General features: G+C 45.2%; 1 protein-coding gene across 1 annotated transcript in view; it reads left to right on the top strand.

Annotated features, from left to right (window-relative positions):
* SCIN (scinderin) overlaps positions 1-26,779 on the top strand; it is a 312,531-nt gene that overhangs the window by 125,536 nt on the left and 160,216 nt on the right. The window contains exon 4 of the mRNA XM_086941979.1: positions 7,603-7,752. Coding sequence (XP_086798105.1) covers positions 7,603-7,752 — 150 coding nt within the window. The remainder of the gene's footprint in view (positions 1-7,602; positions 7,753-26,779) is intronic.

Raw genomic sequence — 26,779 nt, 5'->3', positions numbered from 1 at the left:
TAGCCCTTCTGTACAACAATCAAATGTTTGTCTTACTGTTTCTCAGTGTTTAATTTAGACAATTGTAACTGTAGTGGATGGTAGGCACTAATAGTATTGTGGCCCTGTCTTGAGCTTTACCAGTTGTTAAAGTCCCTCTCTCTAGCTATAGCCCTTGCCTGTGGCTCTGGATAGATCACCGTTACTATTATCTGAGGATTCTGGAAAGGATGCCTTCTTTTCTGGAGATCCCATGGACATGCCTCAAAGTCCACTAAACATATCTTGAAGATGTCAAACTTAGAGCATGGGTAAAAAATTGTAAATTGTAATATTGTAATTTCAAAGAAATTACAATATTATACATGCTTTTTAATTCCATTAATGGTTTCTAGTCATTCAGGAAAAGGAGCTTAAGTATTCTACATAACATGTTAAGGAGCATATGTTTGAGGTCGCATATTGCAATCCATGACCAAATTCCTCTGTCAGGAATGCCTGTGTAGGAGGTTAATATTGGAGGTGATGGGCCTTATTTAGCCCCTGGTGGGTGGTCTGCTGGCCTGCCAGGTCAGCAGCAGTCATTCTCCAACTACCCCGGCAGAGGACTGTTAGAACTATTTAGAAAAAGCACAGATAGTTTGCCACGCTGCTGCCATGTTTGACGCACCTGCTTGGCAAAGTTTTTTACATTCTAGAAGCAAATTCCCAAAGCAGGAGATTGTTCCAAGAAAACCAAAAATAACAATCAACCGCCCTGATGCACAGGAAGAGTGAGCCTTTGAGCGTTTTCCCTCTCTGGAAGAGCCATGCTTTTCAAGTCAAGTCAAGTTTGAATTTGTATAGCGCACTACTCACCCAGAGGGTCTCAAGGCGCTTGAGTGAGGGGGGAACTTTACTTATCAAATATCCAAGTTTTTAGTTGTTTTCTGAAGGAGAGGTGGTTCTGTGTAAGGCGGAGGTGGGTGGGGGGAGAATTCCAGGTCTTGGCCGCTAAGTAGGAGAAGGATCTTCCCCCCATGGTGGATCTTTGGATGCGTGGGATTGCGGCGAGGGCTTGATTGGACGATCGTAGTTGGCGGCTGGGGGTGTAAAAGGACAGGCGCGTGTTGAGGTATTCGGGTCCTAGGTCGTAGAGGGCTTTGTGTGCGTGGGTGAGGAGACGGAACGTTATTCTCTTGTTGACGGGGTGCCAGTGGAGGTCTTTCAGGTCAGTCTTAAGTGAATAGGGCATAGTGATTGTGACTTTGATCTATCAGCTCTGTGCTGAACAGGATGCCAAATCAAAGGTTTAATCTGGAGGAACCAAGGGAAGTACCGCCAGTGTAAACAGAGTAGGAGGAACAGGAGTTTGGTAGAGGGGAGTTCCGACAATTTATGCTGGTGCACCTGCCCAGTCAAACTCTATATGAGTCCCTCTGGCTTCACCTACCACTTTTTTTACCCCTTAAGACTTACCCCAGGGGTGCCCTCAGAATTGACCAGTGGTTTAGAAAGGCGAACCTGAGCATAAGTGCAATTGCACACACATAGGCCTGCAATGACAGACTTGACATGTGTTTAAAAACCTCATAGTTGCAATTGCACACCCAAAGCCCTGTACTGGCATGCTTGAGGCATGTTTAAAACCATCAGGTAAACACCAGTTCCTATCATGTGTAGGAAGGGCGTGCACACTTTCGCACTGCATTTACAGTGGGAAAAGTGCCCAGAGCCCTAAGGCCACTAAAAGAGACTCAGCAAAACCCTTGTGTTGTCTCATGGGAAGAGCCAACCTCCTAGGTAGGGAAAACCGCCATGGAGGTTCTTCACTACCTGGGCATGGAGCACCCATGTGTACCTGCCTTTCTTTCACCTACAACTTGCTCCGCCCCTCAAGGCTTAACCTAGGGGTGCTCTAGAGTTAGTGGAAGCCCACTAAGGGTTGGCTAATGAGTTGGACATGCCAACCCGAGCATAGGTACAAATGCCCACCAACAGGCATGCAAAGGCAGGCTTCATACATGTTTGAAAGGCTATTCTGGTGTGTGGCACAATCAGTGCTGTGTCACACCATCAGCCAGTGTAGTGCCTGCCTTGAGTATGTGGTGTATCTTTTTACAGGGCACTCACAGGTACAGCACCTAAACCAATCAAGTAAGCACCACTTCCTAGCATGGGTAGGAAGGACATGAGCGCATTCACATTGCATTACAGTGGAAAAGTGCAAAGAGCAATAGAGAATCAGCGAACACCAGGAGGGGAAAAAGCTAAAAGTTTTAGGGAAATCCTCTAAGAAGGAACATGTCCTACAGTGTTTGACGAGGAATATCTGCGTGTCTACAGTTTGAAGTAACAAATGGGGCTATAGTATAACAAGGAATTCACCTACTGCGTACCTCTGCACACCATTTGAAATACTTCCTAGTGTAATGATTGACTCATGTGACCCTCCCTGCATATGACTCACGCCCGTTTTCTCAGTATGACCACAGCGTATTATTTTTACAAGCAGTCATTAATGGCGTAGTGGCATTGTTACTATGCTATCCTGTACGTAATACGTAATTCTCTTCTTTTCAGCCAGTTAGACAAAAAAGTGAAACATAAGATTAAAATATCAAATAGCTGGCTAAGGATTTTAGGGGATTATTAATAATTCTCCAAGCAAGAAAAATTTGCGGTACAATTAGTACATATATACTTTGCCCTCTGATGTCAGGCGCTTCACAATTGTGGAATTTCTGTTGTAAAACAATCTAGCTCTTTCCATGGAAGTCCCGGTTTGGCAGCTGTTCATACATTAATCACACCCTCTAGGAATGCTGAAGCCGGTCTAGAACAAGAACCCCTTCAGCAACCTCCGAGCACCAAATCATATCCCCGCACTGTACTCAGCACCCAGACTCCTGGTGTATCCTTCCCCCAGTCCCACCCCACCTACCACGCAACTATGCGCAAACATTTCACAAAGAATAGAAAACACATTTAATTTCATTGCAATAGAGTGTGCAGGTCTGTGTAAGAGATAGTTATTATTTACATAAGGTGTTCTAAAACAGCGTGTGTTTACCTTGTAGGTGTGCACAAATATTGTGTGTGGCCATGCAGTCAAAAAGCCTGCATGGCTAGCTCATGCGTGCTGGCTAACCAAATAGCCAAACGCTACATTCAGCAAGGGCAAAGAAACAACAAAAGTAATTGATGAAATAGGAGAGGCGGGTACAGCAATGTGTAAACTCACCAAGTTGAGTCGCCACTATTGCATCAGCACTTTAGGCCTTCAATCTCTCAGGCAGCCTCTCTCCCTGACTAGTGCAGGATACAACAGGCTCAGCAGTAGCGTATCAACATCGGAGTCACTGATATTGAAGCTTAAAGCACACCTCCGCCTCATGCTGAGGAGTTGAGTGGATTCATTCTCTCAGCAGCGATACACAACTTTTTGGTCTGGCTGAGGAGCTTTAACACAGGGCAAGCTCAGCAGCAGGTCAGACAAGCAGAGATTCAGCAGAGCTTAGGCCTAGCCAGGAGGCAGTATACACTCTTTTAGCAAATGTCAAAATACGGAGCCCACACAGACGCTTGACACTCTTGACCCTCAACAACCCCAGCAGGTACTGGATTCGTATCTCATTTGCATCATTGTGCATGAACCAGACCTCGCAGCATAATCCAACAGATTAGCTTTCCAATGGACTACTAGGGTATATAGTATGTCAAGGTTGGACTGCCCTGTAGGGTAATCAGGCAGTGCCCGAAGGGCTGGTCTGACCAGTCAGTGCATGGGACTTTTTTGGCTGTTTGTGTGCCTATTTTGTTGTTGGCTGCGCTGATTTTTACTGTGAATTTCAATAATATTAAAACATACATTTCCTGTAGCAAGCACAAATAAGTGCAGTTGTTCCTACTTTGCATACTATCAAACTACACAGTGTGTATTTACAAGTTAAAAACTGCCCCAATTTGCAAACGGTGGCCACTTTTTAGCTTTCTAATTCACTAACGGAAACCACTTATGTTTTATTGCAGGGCCTAATTTCCGTCCAAGCCCGACCCTGTGCATGTTTAGGAATACGCATAGCACCCAAAGATGTTAGTGCAGACATGCTCACAAGCACTTCTCACTTAAGCCAGCATATCCTACAACACTGCATGCAACATGTGCACTGTTAATGTACCAGTGTACCAAGAACAACAGAAGATCTAGAAAGCAAGTCAGCTTCTGCGTGGATTGGCTACAAGATAGAACATGCTAAGAAAAAGACAAAAATCCTGCAGCTTGGCTCAACTGACACAACAAAATTCCATTTCATCTGTCCCGCATCCCGATCACATCCAGAATGGGGTAAATCTTGTACTTATGTTCCACTAAAAACTGCCCTGATCCCGCAAGTTAGTGTGGTAATTGTGGGGCATATTACCAACGATTAGCGATATTTATCGCTAACTAGGCTTAGCAACGAATTTTTTATCGCTAAGCATCGCCGGAAATTATCGCTGAGATAACTTGCTATTAGCAAGGTTTATCTCAAAAGCGATAAAAATCAGGCGAAATGCGTGAATATCGCTGAGAATACAGCGATATTCACGCATTAGCGACAAAATGCTTTTAGTCATGTTATCCACCTCCCATTGGATAACATGGCTAAGAACTGGTCTGAGCAGGCGTTAGTTTTTGGCAATAGCAGGAATATTTCCATCGATACGGCCGCCTTGCTAATAGGCGAAAGCGACGTTAGCAACTGCTTTCAGTAGCTAACAGGTTGGGTACGCCCACTTTGCATGTCATTAGCGATAAATATCGCTGACATGCAAAGCGGGCCCCAAACCGCTCGCTATAGCCTAAAGCTGTCGCTAATTGCTGTTAGCGACAGCTTGCTAATAGGGCGATAGAATTATCGCCGCTTAGCGGCCGAAAACTGCCGCTAAACCAGCGATAATTGCCTATCGCCCTGCTTGGTAATATGCCCCTGTGTGTCTTTGACGCCTGTGGTTACTTACTCTATGCCGTGCTCTCCTTGCTGAACCTTCCTCGTTGTATCACCTTCGTCCTAGCTGTGGACAACATTAATGCAATCTACCCCCTGATCCTTCCACACTCAAGTCATCCAGCTCTGTGATCCCCTACACCCCTGCTTACAGTCGAAGACAGCTTCCTAAGTTTCCTCAGAGGTATAGCAGGAGGCCAAATTGCCACATGTCTATGACACCCTACAGTCAGGGTGAACCTGAAGGCCCACTCACCACCAATCTCTGGGTGTTTGCTGAGTCATGTGGTTTCATAGTGCAAGGTACCAGGGTGGACAACAGAACCTCTTCGTTTCACCTCCACATCGTACAGAGGCTGCTCTTCTACATATAGAAATATGAATATATTATCTCATGACATTTAGCCAACACAATGTCAGCAACTGAGATTTGTTAATAAACCTACCTTGGAGAGGAGTGGTGCTCCGTTGAAGCCTCTGGCATTCACAGTTAGAGATGTATAAGCTTCTTCTCTTAATAGCTCATGTACCTTAAGAGGGGTTGACATTGGTATCCAGGTGTGAAAATTGAAAATACGGTATTTGCATTAATTAATTGCAATATCACATGTTGCAATTAGACCACATGATGATGACCCCATGAGCTAAGGTTTCATTTGCTAACAACAAGACTGGAGTATCTTTAATGTGTTACTTTTTGGAATTCTGTGCAATGCTAACCATTTCTTATTTATTGGTAGAATTATCAAAAATAACTATTGATAAGTATTACAGTTCAAATTAGTTATACAATTATTTCTACGGTATTCTCAAAAGGAGGTGAGGGAGCAGGAACTAAAACTCATGTGGTTGGCACTATTTTTAACTAACCTAAGCACTGGATAATGTCAGAACTAAATGACAGATCACCATACCCCAGCCAACTCATGCCCAACCCACAGGAGTAAATGTGCCCGACGCATTGTCATGTGTTGACAGACGTGTAGGAAAATTGATTACAATCATGCCTTTGACTGGGGGCTCTGGCTTCCAGGAAGCTATAGCCAAACAAATGCGTTGGTATTTCTTAAGAAAAATTGCATGACTGGATTTACCTGAATACATTTGGATGGTGTTATTAGAATTAAGAAGTAATGATCATTTCCTTCATATTTTCTCAGTACAGAATAAGTGAAAAATGAAACAATCTATAGATTTTGATATAACGAGGAAAAATAACCTATGGGTATCTGTCAATGACTGTGTGATTAAAGTTAGCATTTAAATTCAAAGTTAAGACTTTATAAATAAATAAATATTAAGTCAATAGTCATGTGAACATTATTTTCAAGCACTTTACTGCATGGCTTCCGAACTGGAATACTATTGCATAGTTTTCAGGGTACTAATCTTCAATTGCACACGTTTGCACATCAGACATAATACTTCGATTTAGCATTATCTGGTCAACGAGGAGCTATTGATTTCCTAAAGTTCCATATTTCTTACCGATCCTCCCACAATTGCAATACACCATCACTTATTAACCCGAATATTTTAAGTATTTTGGTACATGAAAAAAACAGATGCAAGTCATTGTGATTCTCTCACTTTCATATTAGCTTGTTACTTCATATTCCCATACCCTGAAAAGAAAGAAAGAAATAAGAAATGGCACCTGAGATTCCAGCATTGTGTGATGTAACTGAAATACTTTAGTCCTATGAACCTAGTAGGTTAGCTCAGAGACATTTAAAAGCTGGGCTAAGTGGGGCCTCCATCTACGGTTCATGCACACTCTCGCCAGTGTCTCCCCTGACCGCATCATGAGAAGAAACCGGTTCAAGCCAGAGACGTTGACACGTACAAACCACATATAACTCTGCTCTTTGTCTATGGTCATAAACACAGGAAGGAGCTCCAGGCTACTGCAAGCTAAGAAGGAAACAAAACTGTACATCTACAATATGTAAAGATGTGAAAAAGCTCACAGTAAAAATAATGGGCCTCATTTACGAGAAGTGGCGCATCGCTGCTTTCACGCAGTGATGCGCCACTTCTCAGTGCATCCTCCTTGCAACACCAATGATGCGTCATATTGTCAATATGACGCATCATGTCGCAAGGAAGGACAGAAACGTCAGTATAACTGACGTATCTGTCAGTGCAAAAAGTGGCGCATTGCTGGAGTTGTGTCGAAGCCTGACGCAACTCCAGCAATGTTCCTTTCACATGGGGCAAGTGCCATGTGAAAGGGCCTGAATCACCCTTACGCCTGCCATGAGGCAGGGGTAAGGTTTTGACGCATTGGCGTCCTAGAAGTGGTGTACCAAAATATCATTGATTTCTCTGCGCCACTCCTATGACCCTTTCTTGCATGGGGTATGCCCACCCTGCATACATTATACCTGCCGCAGGTATAATGTAGCGCAGGAGTTTACAAAGTGATGCATCTACCTAGATACGTCACTTTGTAAAAATGACGCAACATGATTAATTTTTTTTAATCCACTGGTGCGTCACAAAAAGTGACGCACCGGTGGCGCTAAAGGGATGCAAGGGCTCATAATTAAGCCCCAATGCATTTAGTGAAATTATAGTATTCAAGTTAGTTATACTTTTTCGACAACTCTATACAGAAATCTGATGGTATTTCTTTAAATCTTTACTCTAGGAAATTTACCAGTGGTGTGGCTCCACATGCAACAAGTATGAGCGTTTCAAGGCTGCCCAAGTGGCCTGTGGTATTCGAGACAATGAAAGGATGGGGCGAGCGCAGCTGATCGTGGTGGAAGAAGGGAGTGAATCACCAGAGCTCATAAAGGTAAGCGCCTGCCCAGACCTCTCTGTCCTGCGCCCTGAGGTTCTTGACGCCTCTGAGTGTGGACCGCACTCCTCATGTTGTGTTCTAGACCTCAGAAACAGTTGCTTGAATATCTGAAATGAAAACATAATAATGCCTGGCTTTATAATGATCAAATGAGAATTCAGCTTGATGCTGTAACTCAACTCGTTAGAAAATTACATTTGTATGTACTCACAGCGTTAACAGATATCCTTTAGTTTCTATTCATGCACTCAACTTTTATCTGATAATTTCATTTTTATGATGTCTTTTTTTCTGACTCCATGTGCGCTCTTTCTTTAATTTGTTAAACAATAAGTGCTGGGACACATAGTTTTGGTCAGAACCTGAAGCTTGTGGCCGGTAATACGAATGTAGGGGATGCTGAACACCAAGGCTGTGTAGTCCTGATTGGATCTCATCCCTCTTTTATCCACCTCCAGACACTTCCTTCCACTTTATCTCGCCCTTGCAGGTTTTTTATTCTCTGTTTTCTCCTTGTGTCATTTTTTTGCATTTCTCTTCCTCCTTCTTTCCCCCTTGTGTGCTTTTGTCTTTCTTGCTGTGGGTCGCAGACTAATGAGGAAAAATAAGTGTGGTCCCCTGAAATGAGTGATGGCTGGCCCCACTTGCAACTACCGGCTCAAATTAAGCACCATGCATACTGTTACAAAATCACTGATGTGTTAGTTAGCTACTGACTCACTCGTTCCATCTCTATGTGTCTCAACCACTGTTTAAAAAAAATGGCGGCATACTCCTTTGAAGAAATATGAGAACTTGTCATACACAAACACTTGCACGCAAACACGTACACATAAATATACCCTTTCTTCTTTAAAGGCAACATAAACATCCTGGATGTACACTTCCCTCATAAAGAACACGCTTACCCAATTCCACAACCTTCAAGTATATTCGTCTAAAAATACAACACCCCAAATCCTGGTTTACTTCATCCTAATCTTCTTAAATGTATGCGCTGGTGTGATGTTTTAGAAACTCAGTACCCTCACAGCACTATTATTAGTCTTCAATGACCTGGGCTCTTTATTCCTGCACAAACGACAACACTCCCCCTACCCAAAGTGTGAATGTGAAATGTGTACACTTGAAACTTATCCCAACAAACCACACCAGTGCGACATTCCTTATAGATATGGATTGATTGTCTACCTTAAGGAATCTAAGGGCCTCATTTATGAACAGTGACGCATCGCTGCGAGAAAACAGCGATGCGTAACTTTTCATTGCGACCTCCTTGCGACCCCAATGATGCGTCATATTTACAATATGACGCATCATTGTGCAAGAAATTACAGATACGTCAATATTTCTGACGTATCTGTAAGCGCAAAAGTGACGCATTGCTGGAGTGTGTCACAAAAGTGACGCAGCTCCAGCAATGCGTCCTTTCACATGGGGAAAGCCCCATGTGAAAGGGCTTGCGTCAGTCTTACGCCTGCTGTGAGGCAGGAGCAAGATTTTGACGCAACAGCGTCCTAAAAGTGACGCAGTGAAATCTCATAGATTTCACTGCGTCACTATTACGAGGCTTTTTGCGGGGGAACGCCCCGTCTGCATACATTATACCTGACGCAGGTGTAATGTAGCGCAGGGGTTTACAAAGTGACGCATCTGCTTAGATGCGTCACTTTGTAAATAGCGCGCAACAGGACGCATGTTTTACGCCGCCGATGCGTCACAAAAAGTGACGCACCGGCAGCGTAAAAGTGACGCACGGCCTCATAAATGAGGCCTTAAGTACTCACAGAGTCAGTCTACACTGATTGTCTTGTTTCTGTCTAACACGCACACGCACAGACACACAGACACACATGCACACACACGTATATGCAGAGAAGCTCTTTTGGTACTTGACTAAACACAGTTGTCTTCCTTACTGCCCATGTGCCATAGGTTTACAAAGCAATGGGAAACCTTTGAAATGGAAAATGTGATTACAAGTTGTTTATTTGGTATCCTAGGGATTTATCTGTATAAAACGGCATACAGTGTGATTGTATAATTGACACAATGGAACACTGTGCAGTGTGATACCGCAGAGGAGTACGAAAACTGTTGACAATGTGTGCCCACTTTTGACAGACGGATTGCATATGTTCATACCTTCTCAGTTTAAAAGGACTGCATGTGGCAAAAAATCTGGGGGTACTCAAACCAGCTGGTTGAATCAATGGCGAGTTCTCTCCACCCTTGGGGCACAGGGCATCTGAGTTGCCACTGCATTGCGAAAAGGACGTCCCTGCACAAAAATTAAACAACGAAAATAGAAAAAGTACTGATGGATAAAACTTTGATATCAAAAAAACCGTTTTCTCTTTTAATGTTTTAAACACAACAATTTGTTAAAGCTTAAAAGAAGGCTAAAAAGGCAGAGGACGAACAGGAAAGCAGACTAAATGGCAAAACAATGATATGCAAGCATTGGTAAAGTCAGCATGTCTGGGTTTACTGTATTGTATTGTATTGTAATTGCATTTATATAGTGTTTACTACCCCTGACGAGGCGTCAAAGCACTTTTTTGGCTAGCTGCACGCTACTCCGCAACCCATAAAGGATTAGGTATGAATTAGTATAGTAAAAATATGAAAGTAATTTGACTGGTGGGTATGTGTCAGTTATTTGAATTGAGAAGGATAGTGGAGGGATAGAGAAGGGTAAAAGGTTTGCATTTACATAGAGCTTGATACCCCTGATGGGGTGTTGAAGTGCTTTTTCGACAAGTAGCACGCTACTCTAAAACCCATACAATGTTAGTGTTGAATTGGTTTAGTGAAATAAGAAAGTAATTTGAGTGGTGGATTTGTTAGTCAGTAATTTGGATTGAGAAGGATAGCGAAGGTAAACAGTTCTGCGTCCATATAGCACTTGCTACCCCTGATGGGGTGTTGAAGTGCTTTTTCGGCAAGTTGCACGCTACTCTGGAACCCATACAGTGTTAGTGATGAATTGGAGAAGTGAAATATGAAATTTATTTAAGTGGTGGACATGTTAGTCTGTTATTTGGATTGAAAAGGATAGTGGAAAGATAGAAGGGAAGGATTTATATATATTTTTTGTTTGTTTTGTTTTGGAGCTCTTAGCAGTAGGTGCTCATGCGCACAAACAAAATGTTAGCCCATTAGAGCCAGGCACTAACTACACTTAAGTGTGGCTATGTTGGAGGCTCATTTGCCTGTATTAAAGTCCTCTTTTTGTTTCTATGTGAAATAAAGTTCGGATTGCAATGTAGCCTTCATTATAGCCATTGTATAGTTTCCATGACATAGAAAGAAACAAGGGAATATAATGAAGGGTTCCAAGCCACATGAGCACCATTTCACTAAGAAATAAAAAGCAGGACTGTAGTGATGGCAATGCATACGCGGAAATGGCATTATGTCATGCAGACACTTCCACTGCCACCCCAAGTCATTCGCTTGGCTACTTGTGTAACTTGCCATCTTCTGGGATCTCAGGACTCGTTCTAAGGAGAGACATACTGATGTGGATGGTGTGATGGCATTTTTTCAGGGAGCGAATATATAGGTCATGCTGTCTTTTCTCAGTTGTTCAGGCAATTACGAAAAATAATGTTTCAGTTTGGGGAGTAGTCCACACTCCTTTTAATTCACCTTCATCACTAACTCTGATCCTTTTTCTACTACAAAGGACCCAATGAAGACAACTGGCTACCAACTTTTAGTTGGGGCCTGAGGGTTCTTTTACTTTACACTGAGCACGTGTAGCTTACCTCCATACTAACTGGGAATTTGTTCTGGTGGTAGTACCTATATAACGCCTTGAACGTTTTTTGTCTTTTACTTTCTGCTTTTTTCTCTAGTTATGCTGTCACTCTTATGTTGATTGATATCAAATCAAAAAGAACTTTATTCGGTTTTCATGATGAAAGCCATAAAAGTACAAATATACACAATAAAAAAAAAAAAAAATAAGAAAAGTTATTAATAACATTAGGTTCAAAAAATATAAAAGATTAATCTCTCACAGAGAGCACTATACTGTCTCTAAGGTCCGTATTTAATGCAGCTATATGATTTTCATAAGTTCGTGCGATGCCTGAGGCACAGTTTTAAATAGTGTAGGACAGATTTCGTTGCTAAGGTGTTTTCCAAAAACTGCAGCGCCAGGTACGCTGGGCGGCATCTGCGGATCTTCATGACTTTTAAAATTGGTATAATCCACCTTTTGCGAAGTGGCGTGTAAAATCTGCAAAAGAAGAGAACATGTATCGTGGACTGAAATGAGATAGAGTCACAGGGGCAGGGTGTTGTGTTGGGTGACCATATGTTCTGTGACGGAAATGAAACCATAATATGAAAAAGATTAAACCTGAAGCGGGTGAGAAGAAATTTTTCAAATTGCGTCAGGTCATACTGCAGATACGGTTGAATAGATGGAGTCAATTGTATCATAAGGCAGTGTTGGACTGAGGGCTTTCCTATTTCGGACATCAGTCGCAGTTGTGTTAGATGAGACAGGCATAACTTTTTTAGGTCTTTCTTTGGTAAGTCTGTTACTGACTGAGGTTCTTCGAAGAATCTCGAGAGACCGATATCCTCAAGGAAGGATTTTACATACCTTAGCCACTTAATCTTGTTCATACAATCTAGCTTCATACAGTCCTTGATAATTGCTCTTGTCAAGTGGCATTCATCTGTTGCCCATATTCTGCGCCACAGCATGATGGGTTGAATCTTAATGAGGTCTGAAATATGATCCAATCCAGGTTCCAAGTGGCAACCGAAAGTAGTTGTGGATTTGGGGACTGCTAGTAGGAATTTTAAAAAGAGGTTTTCAATTTTCTGTATTTGTTCAGCGTTAGCTGTTCCCCAAACTCCTGCCCCAAAAATGGCAGTACTGATGCATTTTACGTTATAAATTTTTAGCATCTCTGTTATAGGTCTTTTTCCCAGATGGAGGGAGAACGCTTTTAACGCTCCAATTGTTCTTGAGAGAGACAGCTTACGTGAGATGATTGCTTGCTTCCAGTTAAACTCTTCGTCAATAGTGATGCCGAGGTATGAGTAAGTTTTGGTTCTTTCGAGAGGGATTTTATCCACAAATATTGACTTTACTTTTTTCCTTTTGGTACCTGCGTGCATCACGAAGGTTTTTTTTATGTTAACTTATAGATTGAGGCTTGCCATGAATGTGCAGTAGTTGTTTAGTACTTTTTGTAACTGGATCGGGGTTCGTGCCAGGATCACCGCATCGTCAGCGTATAACAATGCTGGGATTGGTCGCCGACCCACTTCTGGCAGATCTTTTACGCCCTGTAGCATGGCAGCTTCTAGTCCGTTTGTGTATAGCGTAAATAGGAAGGGGGCCAGTACGCACCCTTGCCTGACCCCCTTCTGTACTGGAAAGCTGTCGGTGAGTTGGCCCTCCAGTCCATATCGAACCTTTCCCGTGGCTCCACAGTATAGCTCACGCAGGAAATCTATGATTGCAGGCTCGATCCCCATTTTTTGCATTATTGCCCAAAGTTTTGAATGTTCTACAAACGCTGCCGTAAGGTCAACGTAGACCATGTGTAGAGTTGATTTTTTTGCTGTGGTGTATTTTCCAGCCAGTAGTGTTAAATTCAAAACTTGGTCCACAGTGCTCAGGCCTGACCTGAACCCATATTGAAGATCTGATAGTGCCCCTTGTTCTGTTGACCACTCCTGGAGACGATCTAGAAGAATCCTCCCTGCCATCTTCCCGATCGAGTCCAGGAGGGAGATGGGACGGTAACAGGTGGGAGAGTCTCTATTGCCTTTCTTAAATATGGGAACCAGGATTGATGTAGACCAGGACTTCGGGAGGCTGATTTCCTTGGCTGCATTCAAAACCCTGGTTAGAAGAGGGGACCAGAGATCAGGGAGTGATTTGTAAAGGTCCATTGGGACTGAGTCCGGTCCTGGGGCTTTACCATTTTTTGCAGTCTTTATCGCTTTTGATACCTCATTCATAGTGAATTGAATTTTTATTGGGTAGTTCACCGGAGGGAGGAGCTGGGGGGTAGGGACCGGGTCTCCAGATTTATCCATACCGAAGACCTCCGCAAAGTGCCGCACCCAGTCCTCGGCGTTTATTGCAACATCCAGCGAAGGACCGTCGTTTTTTCCATTTAAGAATGGTGATTTAACGATTTTCCAGAATGCTACATTGTCCTTTTGTGTGCTGCTGTTTAGGAGTTGGGTCCAGAGATTTCTTTGTATCTCTTTTTTTCTCTGCCTGAGTGAGAGCTTGTATGTTTTCCTTAATTGCCCAATCTCTTCTCTGTTTCGATCTTTCTTAGCTAAGGCTTTCTTTAATGCTGTGTAGGTTTTTGTGCACTGAGTGTCAAACCATCCTTTTATTGGTTTATTATTTTGTTTTCTGGGTTTGGTTAGTTCTTTACCGATAGCTTTCACTATCTCATTATAATTAATCAGAGTTTCCATTGGAGTGGCCAGGGGATTTAGACAAGTATCAATGTGAGTCATGCATTTTTTGATTATACTTGTGCAGATTGAGTCTTGGTCGAGGTTACCCCATTTGAGGGTGAAACCATTCAGTCTGTTCAATGTGAGGTTTGCTTGGTGTAAAGGGCCGGTATAATCCTTTACTTGCGTTTTATGATGACCAGGCTCTAAGTAGATTAGAGTAAGTGGATGATGGTCACTAAGTACGTTGTTATCCACTGCGAAGTGCTTTATGCTTGTGGCGCTATTAATGGAGATTAGGATGTAATCAATTAATGTTTGGGCGCCTCTCCCGTGGAACGTTGATTTAAATTGGATAGTTGGCGTCGTTAGCAAGTTTGCAAACCCTATGTCTAACTCAGACATGATGGCCTGTATGATGTTTCCTTCTTCTGTATGGGAAAAATGAGTAACAGGGTAGTCTTGTTCATCTGTAATCCCACATGTCGGGGCGTTGCTTTTGCTGCAGATATTAAGATTGAAATCTCCTCCCCAAATTATGGTGTGGGTGACTTTAGCATGTTTGTTTTTTAGTTCATTTGTTGCGTCACTGATTTCGCTTAGAGCTTTGGTAAATTCCGGCAAGGTCATATTATTATAGAAGTTTATGATGGTATAAGTAAGTTGAGGTGATACCTTTATATCGATGATTTGATAATTCTGGAGGAGTGCAATTGGCGTTATGTTCTGACAGGGCCAAAGGTTGGAAATATATGTAATTAGGCCCCCTTTACTTCTCCCAAAAGATGATTTTGTTGCTTGAGAGAAGTAGGTTCTATATCCCACCAGATGTATTGGGTCGTTCAACCATGTCTCCTGGAGGCAAACTAAGTCATTTATGTGAACCAGATCTAAAAAGGCTTTTTCAGAGTACTTTGTAGCCAGTCCCGCCACGTTCCAGAATATCAATTTTCTCTCATTTTCTGCGATGAAGTTGGCAGATTGAGACGGCGGAACCGGTTGTGCCGCTTCTAGAGACGGAATTGGATGGTTTACCTTCAGAGTTACCTCGTCTACTGTGTCCGTGAAGGAGTTACATTCATTTTGAATTGTCTTTTCTAGGATAAGATCGACTTTTCTGTTTATTTGTGAACTGTGGACCTTGTCAAACGGCTTGTTCTTCAATTTGTTTGGTGAGAGTGAGAATTGACATCTAAGAGGGTGCGGGAAAGTAGATGTGACAGGGTGTGATAGTGGTCAGTCAACCATGTCTAAACAACTGTAATGATTGAAAGTTGGAATTCCGGTCCAGGGTTCTCTGTACTGATGTTGATGCGTCCTCCTACCGTAGTTGTTCCAATCACTTCGTTCTCTGTGGTCATAACCCCATTCTCCCTGCGGCTGGAACCTTTGATGGTTGCCCTGCCCTCTATCGCCCTGATTCCAGTTTCTTGGACCTTGGTCAGGTTGACTCCATGACCAGTTTGATGGCCAACTGGGGTCCTCAAAGCGGTTGGTTTGTCGAGGATAGAAGAACGATAATCGTTTGACATTTATCCCATCGTTCTCTTCTGGTATGTCCCAAGAACAGATGTAGTCCACTGCTCGTGGATTTTCAAAGTTAACTATGATACAATCACCGTGAATAGATTTTGGCTGATGACCTATCCAGGACACCCTTCTCACTGTGGTGATTCTAGTGATGGTGTTTGGGTGATTGGGCCTGTTAATGTTTAGCCAATACCGTGCTTTGTTTAGTAGAGACCAGGTAGGTTCATCTGTGTCTTTACTTAGTTCTGGGACTCCGGTTAGTATAGCAACGAAGGGTGCTGCTTCCGGCGGGAGGTTTACTACTTTGGGCCATCTTTTATTTATTCGTTCTGGTTTGGTATTTGTTTTCTGCGTTGGATCTTGTCGGGGAGTATTTGGTACAGGTGGGTTAGTAAGGGTAGTTGCTGGTAATATTTTTTTCGAAATCTGGTTTGAAGATGGTTGGTTTTGTGGGTCTGTGATGGATTTTACGTTATCCTGATTAGGCTTGGGTTTCGAGGGGACAGTTGGTTTGGTTAATGTTCCTTGTCGTCCGCTTGTATTTACGTTTATGTGATTTGTGGACTTTGTAGTAACAGGATTGTTCACTCCCTGTTTCTGATTGCTGGTGACGTTCATTTTACCAGAGTTAGTGGTGAGATCTGATGACATTGGTAAGTCTTTTTTCTTTGGGTTGGTAGTTGTATTTACTGTGGCAATCAGTATGGCCATTTGTTTTTCTATTATTTCAAGACTTTTTTGAATTGGGTCAAGCTGATGTTTTACAATTTCTGAAATTTCTTTTAATAAAAAGGAATCTACCTTTAGATTACTTTTGATTTTTGCTGAGTTTTGAGCCAACTTGTCTTGTCGAGATTGTTTTGAGTTAAGTCTGTTCGAGTGATCTTCAATTATAAGTACGTCAGACCTGGTATTGTTAGAATGAGCTGTGTTGAGAGTATTCTGTAGGTTTAAGGCCGTTGAAGAAAATTCCGAATCAGGGATTACAAGAGTTGTACGAATTGGGCTCGTGGGGCATTTTCCAGGTAGGGTCTGAGTTTTAGGAATGGCTCCTTCCCTGATACCTCTGGTGTCAGATTGGGTTAGCTCCATTTGTGTTGGTCCAGTTTGTGTTGGTTGTGTTATAGAAAAGATATCGGGGGTCTGTTCGAGATCCTGAGAAGATTGTGAATTGGACAATTGCGAGGCTACTGAAAGATCGACTGTATTTGGTAAAGCGTGTATTTCAGCGTTTATCTCGGAAGTTGTCTTGTTCTGAAAGGCAGCGTTTGGAGTTTGAGCCTGTGCCAAGAGACCCATGGATGAACGTCGTGCTTGATCGAGTTCATATGAGACACGACGATCAATAATCATTACTGTTTGGTCAATGGTTTCATTCACTTTGTGGAGAAACTGATCAATGGGGCCAACTGTGGTCTCCATATTTTTCTTTAAGGTTTTACTTCTTGAACCTCTTGTTGACATAGTGTGTTTCTAGGCCAAATGGGATAGAAGTTATGGCTTTCCTGTGCGTTATGTTTCGTATTTTGATGTTATGCACTCAGTTGGTGTATTTATAACTGTTGCACACGTAATTACCTTAGCTTGAATGTTAGGGGGGTGCGCCCGGTCCGGTCTCCTCCGGTCTGTGACGGGCTAGGATGGGCCCACCCTTGGCCCAGGCTTCGCCCAGCGTCCCGCGAGAGGGAACGGGGACACCCTTTATGCGCCTCCTGGCGCGTCGTGAAAGGGGTGTGTCTGGAGACCTTGAGGGCTGCCGGGACTTGTAGGCAGCCCCTCGCCTCGCTCCACTCGGCGGCCCCGCTGTCAGGTGGAAACAGACTGCAGGACGGCGGGAGGGAGGCGGTGGGGGGTCTCGACAGCACAGGGACCCGGTGAGCTGGCAAAATCTTCCTCTCTCGTGGCGTTGCGCAGGTCAGAGTTTACTGCGGGGCAGATGTGGCTTAACAGCGTGACACTACCTCCTGTAGCGGGGACGCCCTTTATGCGCCTCCTGGCGCGTCGTGAAGGGGGTGTGTCTGGAGACCTTGAGGGCTGCCGGGACTTGTAGGCAGCCCCTCGCCTCGCTCCACTCGGCGGCCCCGCTGTCAGGTGGAAACAGACTGCAGGACGGCGGGAGGGAGGCGGTGGGGGGTCTCGACAGCACAGGGACCCGGTGAGCTGGCAAAATCTTCCTCTCTCGTGGCGTTGCGCAGGTCAGAGTTTACTGCGGGGCAGATGTGGCTTAACAGCGTGACACTACCTCCTGTTACGGGGACGCCCTTTATGCGCCTCCTGGCGCGTCGTGAAGGGGGTGTGTCTGGAGACCTCGAGGGCTGCCGGGACTTGTAGGCAGCCCCTCGCCTCGCTCCACTCGGCGGCCCCGCTGTCAGGTGGAAACAGACTGCAGGACGGCGGGAGGGAGGCGGCGGGGGGTCTCGACAGCACAGGGACCCGGTGAGCTGGCAAAATCTTCCTCTCTCGTGGCGTTGCGCAGGTCAGAGTTTACTGCGGGGCAGATGTGGCTTAACAGCGTGACACTACCACCTGTAGCGGGGACGCCCTTTATGCGCCTCCTGGCGCGTCGTGAAGGGGGTGTGTCTGGAGACCTCGAGGGCTGCCGGGACTTGTAGGCAGCCCCTCGCCTCGCTCCACTCGGCGGCCCCGCTGTCAGGTGGAAACAGACTGCAGGACGGCGGGAGGGAGGCGGTGGGGGGTCTCGACAGCACAGGGACCCGGTGAGCTGGCAAAATCTTCCTCTCTCGTGGCGTTGCGCAGGTCAGAGTTTACTGCGGGGCAGATGTGGCTTAACTGCGTGACACTACCTCCTGTAGCGGGGACGCCCTTTATGCGCCTCCTGGCGCGTCGTGAAGGGGGTGTGTCTGGAGACCTCGAGGGCTGCCGGGACTTGTAGGCAGCCCCTCGCCTCGCTCCACTCGGCGGCCCCGCTGTCAGGTGGAAACAGACTGCAGGACGGCGGGAGGGAGGTGGTGGGGGGTCTCGACAGCACAGGGACCCGGTGAGCTGGCAAAATCTTCCTCTCTCGTGGCGTTGCGCAGGTCAGAGTTTACTGCGGGGCAGATGTGGCTTAACAGCGTGACACTACCTCCTGTAGCGGGGACGCCCTTTATGCGCCTCCTGGCGCGTCGTGAAGGGGGTGTGTCTGGAGACCTTGAGGGCTGCCGGGACTTGTAGGCAGCCCCTCGCCTCGCTCCACTCAGCGGCCCCGCTGTCAGGTGGAAACAGACTGCAGGACGGCGGGAGGGAGGCGGTGGGGGGTCTCGACAGCGCAGGGACCCGGTGAGCTAGCAAAATCTTCCTCTCTCGTGGCGTTGCGCAGGTCAGAGTTTACTGCGGGGCAGATGTGGCTTAACAGCGTGACACTACCTCCTGTAGCGGGGACGCCCTTTATGCGCCTCCTGGCGCGTCGTGAAGGGGGTGTGTCTGGAGACCTTAAGGGCTGCCGGGACTTGTAGGCAGCCCCTCGCCTCGCTCCACTCGGCGGCCCCGCTGTCAGGTGGAAACAGACTGCAGGACGGCGGGAGGGAGGCGGTGGGGGTCTCGACAGCACAGGGACCCGGTGAGCTGGCAAAATCTTACTCTCTCGTGGCGTTGCGCAGGTCAGAGTTTACTGCGGGGCAGATGTGGCTTAACAGCGTGACACTACCTCCTGTAGCGGGGACGCCCTTTATGCGCCTCCTGGCGCGTCGTGAAGGGGGTGTGTCTGGAGACCTCGAGGGCTGCCGGGACTTGTAGGCAGCCCCTCGCCTCGCTCCACTCGGCGGCCCCGCTGTCAGGTGGAAACAGACTGCAGGACGGCGGGAGGGTGGCGGTGGGGGGTCTCGACAGCACAGGGACCCGGTGAGCTGGCAAAATCTTCCTCTCTCGTGGCGTTGCGCAGGTCAGAGTTTACTGCGGGGCAGATGTGGCTTAACAGCATGACACTACCTCCTGTAGCGGGGACGCCCTTTATGCGCCTCCTGGCGCGTCGTGAAGGGGGTGTGTCTGGAGACCTCGAGGGCTGCCGGGACTTGTAGGCAGCCCCTCGCCTCGCTCCACTCGGCGGCCCCGCTGTCAGGTGGAAACAGACTGCAGGACGGCGGGAGGGAGGCGGTGGGGGGTCTCGACAGCACAGGGACCCGGTGAGCTGGCAAAATCTTCCTCTCTCGTGGCGTTGCGCAGGTCAGAGTTTACTGCGGGGCAGATGTGGCTTAACAGCGTGACACTACCTCCTGTAGCGGGGACGCCCTTTATGCGCCTCCTGGCGCGTCATGAAGGGGGTGTGTCTGGAGACCTCGAGGGCTGCCGGGACTTGTAGGCAGCCCCTCGCCTCGCTCCACTCGGCGGCCCCGCTGTCAGGTGGAAACAGACTGCAGGACGGCGGGAGGGAGGCGGTGGGGGGTCTCGACAACACAGGGACCCGGTGAGCTGGCAAAATATTCCTCTCTCGTGGCGTTGCGCAGGTCAGAGTTTACTGCGGGGCAGATGTGACTTAACAGCGTGACACTACCTCCTGTAGCGGGGACGCCCTTTATGCGCCTCCTGGCGCGTCGTGAAGGGGGTGTGTCTGGAGACCTCGAGGGCTGCCGGGACTTGTAGGCAGCCCCTCGCCTCGCTCCACTCGGCGGCCCCGCTGTCAGGTGGAAACAGACTGCGGGACGGCAGGAGGGAGGCGGTGGGGGGTCTCGACAGCACAGGGACCCGGTGAGCTGGCAAAATCTTCCTCTCTCGTGGCGTTGCGCAGGTCAGAGTTTACTGCGGGGCAGATGTGGCTTAACAGCGTGACACTACCTCCTGTAGCGGGGACGCCCTTTATGCGCCTCCTGGCGCGTCGTGAAGGGGGTGTGTCTGGAGACCTCGAGGGCTGCCGGGACTTCTAGGCAGCCCCTCGCCTCGCTCCACTCGGCGGCCCCGCTGTCAGGTGGAAACAGACTGCAGGACGGCGGGAGGGAGGCGGTGGGGGGTCTCGACAGCACAGGGACCCGGTGAGCTGGCAAAATCTTCCTCTCTCGTGGCGTTGCGCAGGTCAGAGTTTACTGCGGGGCAGATGTGGCTTAACAGCGTTGATTGATATAAATTACGAGAGCTAAACCTGTAATTATTGTCACCTGACTGTGGCTTTAGCTTTCAGTTCATTGACCTTGGCACTCTTGCAAGCTCACCTACTTTTCAAAACCTCTGGTAGCAGAAATATACGTGACTGACAGTTCGTTTCTAAAGATTGAGAAAATCCCTCTTGAAAATTAATTGTCAAATATTTGTTGAAGGGAGGTAACATTAGCTCCAGCGTACAAAATCCAGTTAGACCACTCTTAGTTCAGTCATGACGCAAGAAACGTTGCACCTTTCCAGGAACTATCTGGTGGATTTACAATAAAACAAAGGTGGCTTTAAGGGCCACATACCACATAGAGAAGTTCAGGTTTATCCGGCAATTATAGCAGAGAGAAACTAGTTGCGTTGTTACTGACTTAATTATACCTGGCAACTCATCCAAGTACAAAGGTGAATGTGATCGTTTAGCGCCTTACAGGAAAACTCTTGCAAATATGAAATATAAATGTAATGCATGAATGCATTAAATGTAACATATGCACTTCATATCCCCTCTGCCTTTAGAGTGTGCACATACATAATATAACATACATGGAATAAGCTTTTAAATGAAACCATGAGTCCACAGATCGGTGGATGTTAGCATTAAGGGAGGTTTTCAGGCTGCTGCAGCAATCAGATTGCTTGCTGCTGTCTTTGACACAAATTACACTTCAACATCATGGTTCATAGTGTCTGACCATTATGGATCTCATGTGCAAAAGGGACGGAGTGCTTAATTTGTAAAAAATATAGGTGCCAGGGCCCACTTCAATAGGCCACCCAAGCTTGCTACACCCATTGCCACTGCCAGCGCTGCCATTGACAGTTCAAATACAACAACTAGCCATCGCACTGCGAAAAGTTTGACAATTCAGAATGTTTGAGGTCCCCCAAAACTATAAAATGGCTTGGGAGGTAAGAATTAGTAGTTTTAAAGTCTATTTGATAAATACAAAACTCTTGTTGTGCTCATCTCTATATTACACAAACAGCACCACCATGTGGTAGCTGCAATAAGTGCGGGTGCTGACTATTAAGTGCTGGTGTCGAGCACCGGAAACCATCGGCTCAAATTAAGCACTGATGGAGAGTCAGATTCAAATCTATGCAGTCCAGAGTCAAATGTGCAAGTCTTTGAGAGGATGTGGTGCTATGGCCAGACCTGCCGACAATGAAACTGGGGAACCAGGATTGACTCTCGGCATCTGTGATTCTGGCCAAAATCTTTTAATCTCCCCATGCCTAAAAAATATATATATAGAATGTGACCTTGTGTAATGTAGCTGTTGCTCATGTAAAGCACTCCAATACCTTCAGGTCGAGTTTACACTATATAAAATTGAAAAAAATTAATAAATACTTGTATTATGTTGAGCATCTGTTCTGATGTCTGAACGTCTTTTACCAAAAACCTCTCCTATGAGGGACCCTGTCAGAGAACCCTCATGTCTAAGTGACTGCAACTGAGACCCGCATGTTTGATGAGGCGTGATCAATAGTCCTGATACATGGAGCATCCTGAGTCTGACCCAGAAACGTCCTGCCTGAAGAACCATGATTGAAACTGCTCACACCTGAATGACCTTGACACCTCCACATCTTCAGACCAGAATAGGACAGTGGTGTGAGAGAGGGTTTGACCATCATGGGTACAGTAGAGGATGAACATACAAAGAAGTAGTGTTGGTCCTTCCTCAGCCTCGGGACATCGAGCTGGGTTCACTTGAGGTAGGATATTCCACCGTCATTGATTAAGATAGATTTCCGAAGCACTGCACACACATTACACTAATGAAACATCAGTATTTTGATTTGAATGGAGATTTATTGATCAGAACTGGTGAACGGAAGAGCCATCATAGCTCTTGAATGCAAGGATGTCTGTGGAGAGGCATTGAGTGGCTCTGAAATGAAGAACATTCAGGAGTGGATTCCCAAAAGCAGGGCTGGACTATCCTTGCTGGACACAGGGACCACCAGTACACAGGGAGCAGGAGGCGGGATGGAATGAGGGGTCTTCAGTCAATGCAGCTCTATAGCAGCACTTGAGCGGCTCACAATTTACTTACCAGAATGTACTAGATTTACTGCTGCTGAGACATGATGCTGTGGTTAATGTACAAGTCCTTTGAATACTGGGAGATTTCATGATTTTCTCTTCAGAATGGCCTGGAATACCTACAGATTTGCACAAATATGTTTGTGAAATGGACGTCCAATTTGAAAGGATTGGCCTCATGTTTTCTAAAAAGTCTTTGATGGGGAGGAGAATAATCCTTGCTTTCCTTGCTTGCTTAGTTCAATATTAGGTTGAAGTTCCCAGTGCCTGGGCTGCACACTCTATCAACGGATTGACAAGACTGTACCTCATCTCAACCTGGCGAAAGACAGACAATAGGAGTTAATACATTCGAAATGGCACGCAGTCTTAAAATCTTATGCACGACATTTATATATGTAGTTCTTACACCGAGTGATGTAGGGAGAATAACAATAAGTATGGTGAGACGCTGGTAAATAAGCATTGGCTGGAATTTCCAATCTATCAATATTCAGTGAAGGATCTGGCTGACAGTGGATCGTCTGCTCTTTGTGAATTTGGGAAATGTGCATGTGTGCAACATAAACAAATCCCCACCACACTAAGGAAGCACTTTAAGTTTCCAAAACTAACTTTGTTACCATTCATGAAAATATAAATTGTCCATATTGAAATAAAAACTGAAGAGGCTAGACAAATTACCGTGAGTCCGATTACATCAATTGCCCAGGTAACAGTGGAATTTTACACAACCATTTCCAGAAATGCACCATGTTAACCGACAGACTGGTGCTAAATGTCCATTTTGGAGTGGACAGTCTTGCCACTGAAACGGTGCGACAGTACAAATATTGGTGCCTCAAAAATCACATCTGCACTTGTCCACTCTGTATAATCAAGTCGCTTTGGATCAGTCACCCTTGCTTAATTATTAAGAAACATCTGATTTGCACAGTTACTCTTCTCAATTATATTTATTTGAAAGTCCTTGTAGGGATGAAAGGCTGAGTGGAAACACCAGGAATCAAACCTGGGGCCAGGAGGGCAAACACAGATCCCTGAAGGCGATGAATTAACCCACTGAGCCAACTGACCAAGCTTCATGCTACGGTATTACGTCTTTTGTTCCCGTGGATTCACAGGACAATTCAACAACCACATAATACAAATTATTTAGTAGTAGTAACTCTTGTGCATCCTCACGGAGTGGAAGTGTGGTGGCAACACATAACCCCAATTGTGAATATAGAGATGCTTCTGAGTATCTGTTAAATGGCAAATCTCCTTGAAGGATGAGTTATCTGACTCTAGCCGTTAGGAGATGATCTGCAGATGTTTCATGAGTTTTTGTCATATTTATCCACTAACCTGTTGAACACAAAGGCACAAAAGTGACGCAGACCAGCAGAAAATGTTTTTTTTTTGTTATTTACTTGCCAGTGCAAACTTGTTTTGTGCTGGAAAGTTGCCTGAAAAAACCGCAAAGTGTCTCTGTAGATATGGCGTTCTCCTGCTCTCTCTCTGTCATTCAACACAGTGCAGCATTGTTGGCTGCTGCAATGCGTTGCAACACTTTTGTAAATCTGGCCCTTCAAGTGTATCTGATCAATGTGGTGAACTGGCAGGCTGCCCTAGATTTGCATGTGAACTCGATGCCTTTCCTAAGAGGAAGTATTAAAGGCAATGTTTATCACCTGCACCTTGTGAATGACCTTCTACCTTGTTGTGTGGTTATCAGCAGGCGTCACGTGTCAGTGGTGTGGTGGTGTGTTATGTATCTAAGAAACTGAGGCTTTTAACTTGAGCTACAGGGATTCTAGGACTCCAACACTTCAGTTTAGGTAGTTCATATTTCTTGAAAAAATCTATAGTTTTTTAATGGCTTCTGGGCTTGGAAAAGGTTGTCTTTGCAAGACATTGAATGTTATGTACCAGTATATTTATTTATAATATTATCATACTGTTAATGTTTGATTAAATGTCCTTTCAACTATATAACATACTGATCACTATACACCCAGCAGTTCAGTCCTACAACTGACAGAATCTAAAAATTGAGCACAAGCCGCCACTGAAGCTTACTTTAAGTACTGGCACAACTCACACTACAGATGTATCAAAAATGATCAATGTTCGCCAATGTTAACCCAAAGAAATAAAGGTGCTTAATGAGTTATTAAATGAAACAGTTCTAGCACCTGATTAGAGTTAACACACAACTGAAGAGTATGGGGTGTGCCACACAGATAATAAAATCATTTAGTTTAAAAATGTTTTTCAGAAACAGTCTCTGTGTTTCTCGAGTAAAAGGATATTCAAAATAATTTTCCACAATTCCAATCTGCGCCTCTGAGAATAATGATATTAAATATGTTTCCCCCTGATGAATTGAACACATATTAGCTGCAGACGAGATAGTTCATTTTGCCCTTTTGTACAAACAGATAAATATAAAGTCTACATATTTGTAATATTACGTTTTAACATTACATAGTTATATAAAAGTTGTTTCCTCTGTTTCTCTCAGTTTTAAGTGTACTGGCAAGCTTGTGCTGAAGGTTTTCCTTCTTCTCTTGGCATCACAGTTCTAGCCCATACAGATATCTCCATGGCAACTGAATGTTGAGTCAGGGAGTTAGGAAGCAGGTGGGAAGCTTCAAAAAGTGTCACATCAAACGCAGGGATTACCTGCTATTTAGCAGAAGTGCACGTCAGCAACATGTAAGGAAGCTCGTGCCTGTTCTTGATGAAGCTGGTGTGTTTGTTGCCAGGAACTGGGTCAACATCAGGGGCTTTAATGACTTAATAGCTGAAGAATCTGGACTCATTTGAGCTTATCCAGTCTCTGTGAATTGTGCAAACATAGCACAATTGTAACTCGAATGTGTGCTCCACAGACAAAACCCTCAGTTTTAATTACATGGTTACAGTAATGGTTAGGCTGAAGTCTGAGCACTTAAGGCATCTGTCTGAATGCCCCCCCCCCTCGAAAGTTACCAATATCGGAGGAACCGGTAGCTCTGGTGGTGGAAATTTCCAGCTGACTGCAAGTGGCGCCCATTGACCCCTGAGAAATGAGGAATTATCTGAGGAAACAATGATTCCAGTCGCATTTCCACAAGTAATTCCTTATGTAACTTTGTATTCCACCTGGAGTCTCTGAATGAAAGATGCCGGATTCGTGGAGTTTCCGCAAGACTCATAGTGGCATATTTGAAGGCCCCTAACGCCATGGTAAAGTCACTTTTTAGGACGTTTCTGTGGCAATCGGTGCTTCACCTTCTTTACATGGCAGCGTTAGGCCACTTAACGTGGCTTAACTCTGCCTTGTAAATAAGGAACCCTTTCACACTATGCTGAGCGTGAGAGGGGAGGGCAATAGGTGTTGCTGTGGGCACCGCAACACCCATCGATTCTGACGTTACCCCCATTTACAAGGGAGGCGTCAATAGGAGACAGCACCATAATTAAGACCAGGGAAAACCAGGCTCTACCCTGGCGCAATGAGGAGAAATGTTTTATTTCGCCTCGTTTTTGCTGTTTCCATGTGTGCTGCATTGTGCATAACACATGAAAACAGCAAAATGCCAAGGATTATTTATGTGCAGGAAGGACCCCTTTCCTGCACATAAACAAAAAATTTTCAAAATGCAGTTTTGCAACTTTTATGTGTGCTGCATTAAGCAGCACACATAGAAGTTAAAAAACAGCATTTCAAGATTGTTTATATGCAGAAAGAGGGACCTTCCTACTTAAAGATTGTTTATGTGCTGGAATGGGGACCTTCCTGCATACAAACAATCTTCCCCTGCACGCAGACACCATTGCACTATGGTGCAAGGGTGCCTGCGTTGGTGCTAAGCTGCTAAGTGTAGCGCCAGCACAGGGAGAAATGCAGGGATGCATCATATCCTTGTAAAA

Source organism: Lissotriton vulgaris, chromosome 10 (genome assembly GCF_964263255.1).
Source record: "Lissotriton vulgaris chromosome 10, aLisVul1.2, whole genome shotgun sequence".
Taxonomy (NCBI): Eukaryota; Metazoa; Chordata; class Amphibia; order Caudata; family Salamandridae; genus Lissotriton; species Lissotriton vulgaris.
The sequence above is the reverse complement of the archived record's forward strand: the minus strand, read 5'-3'. Positions and strand labels throughout refer to the sequence as shown.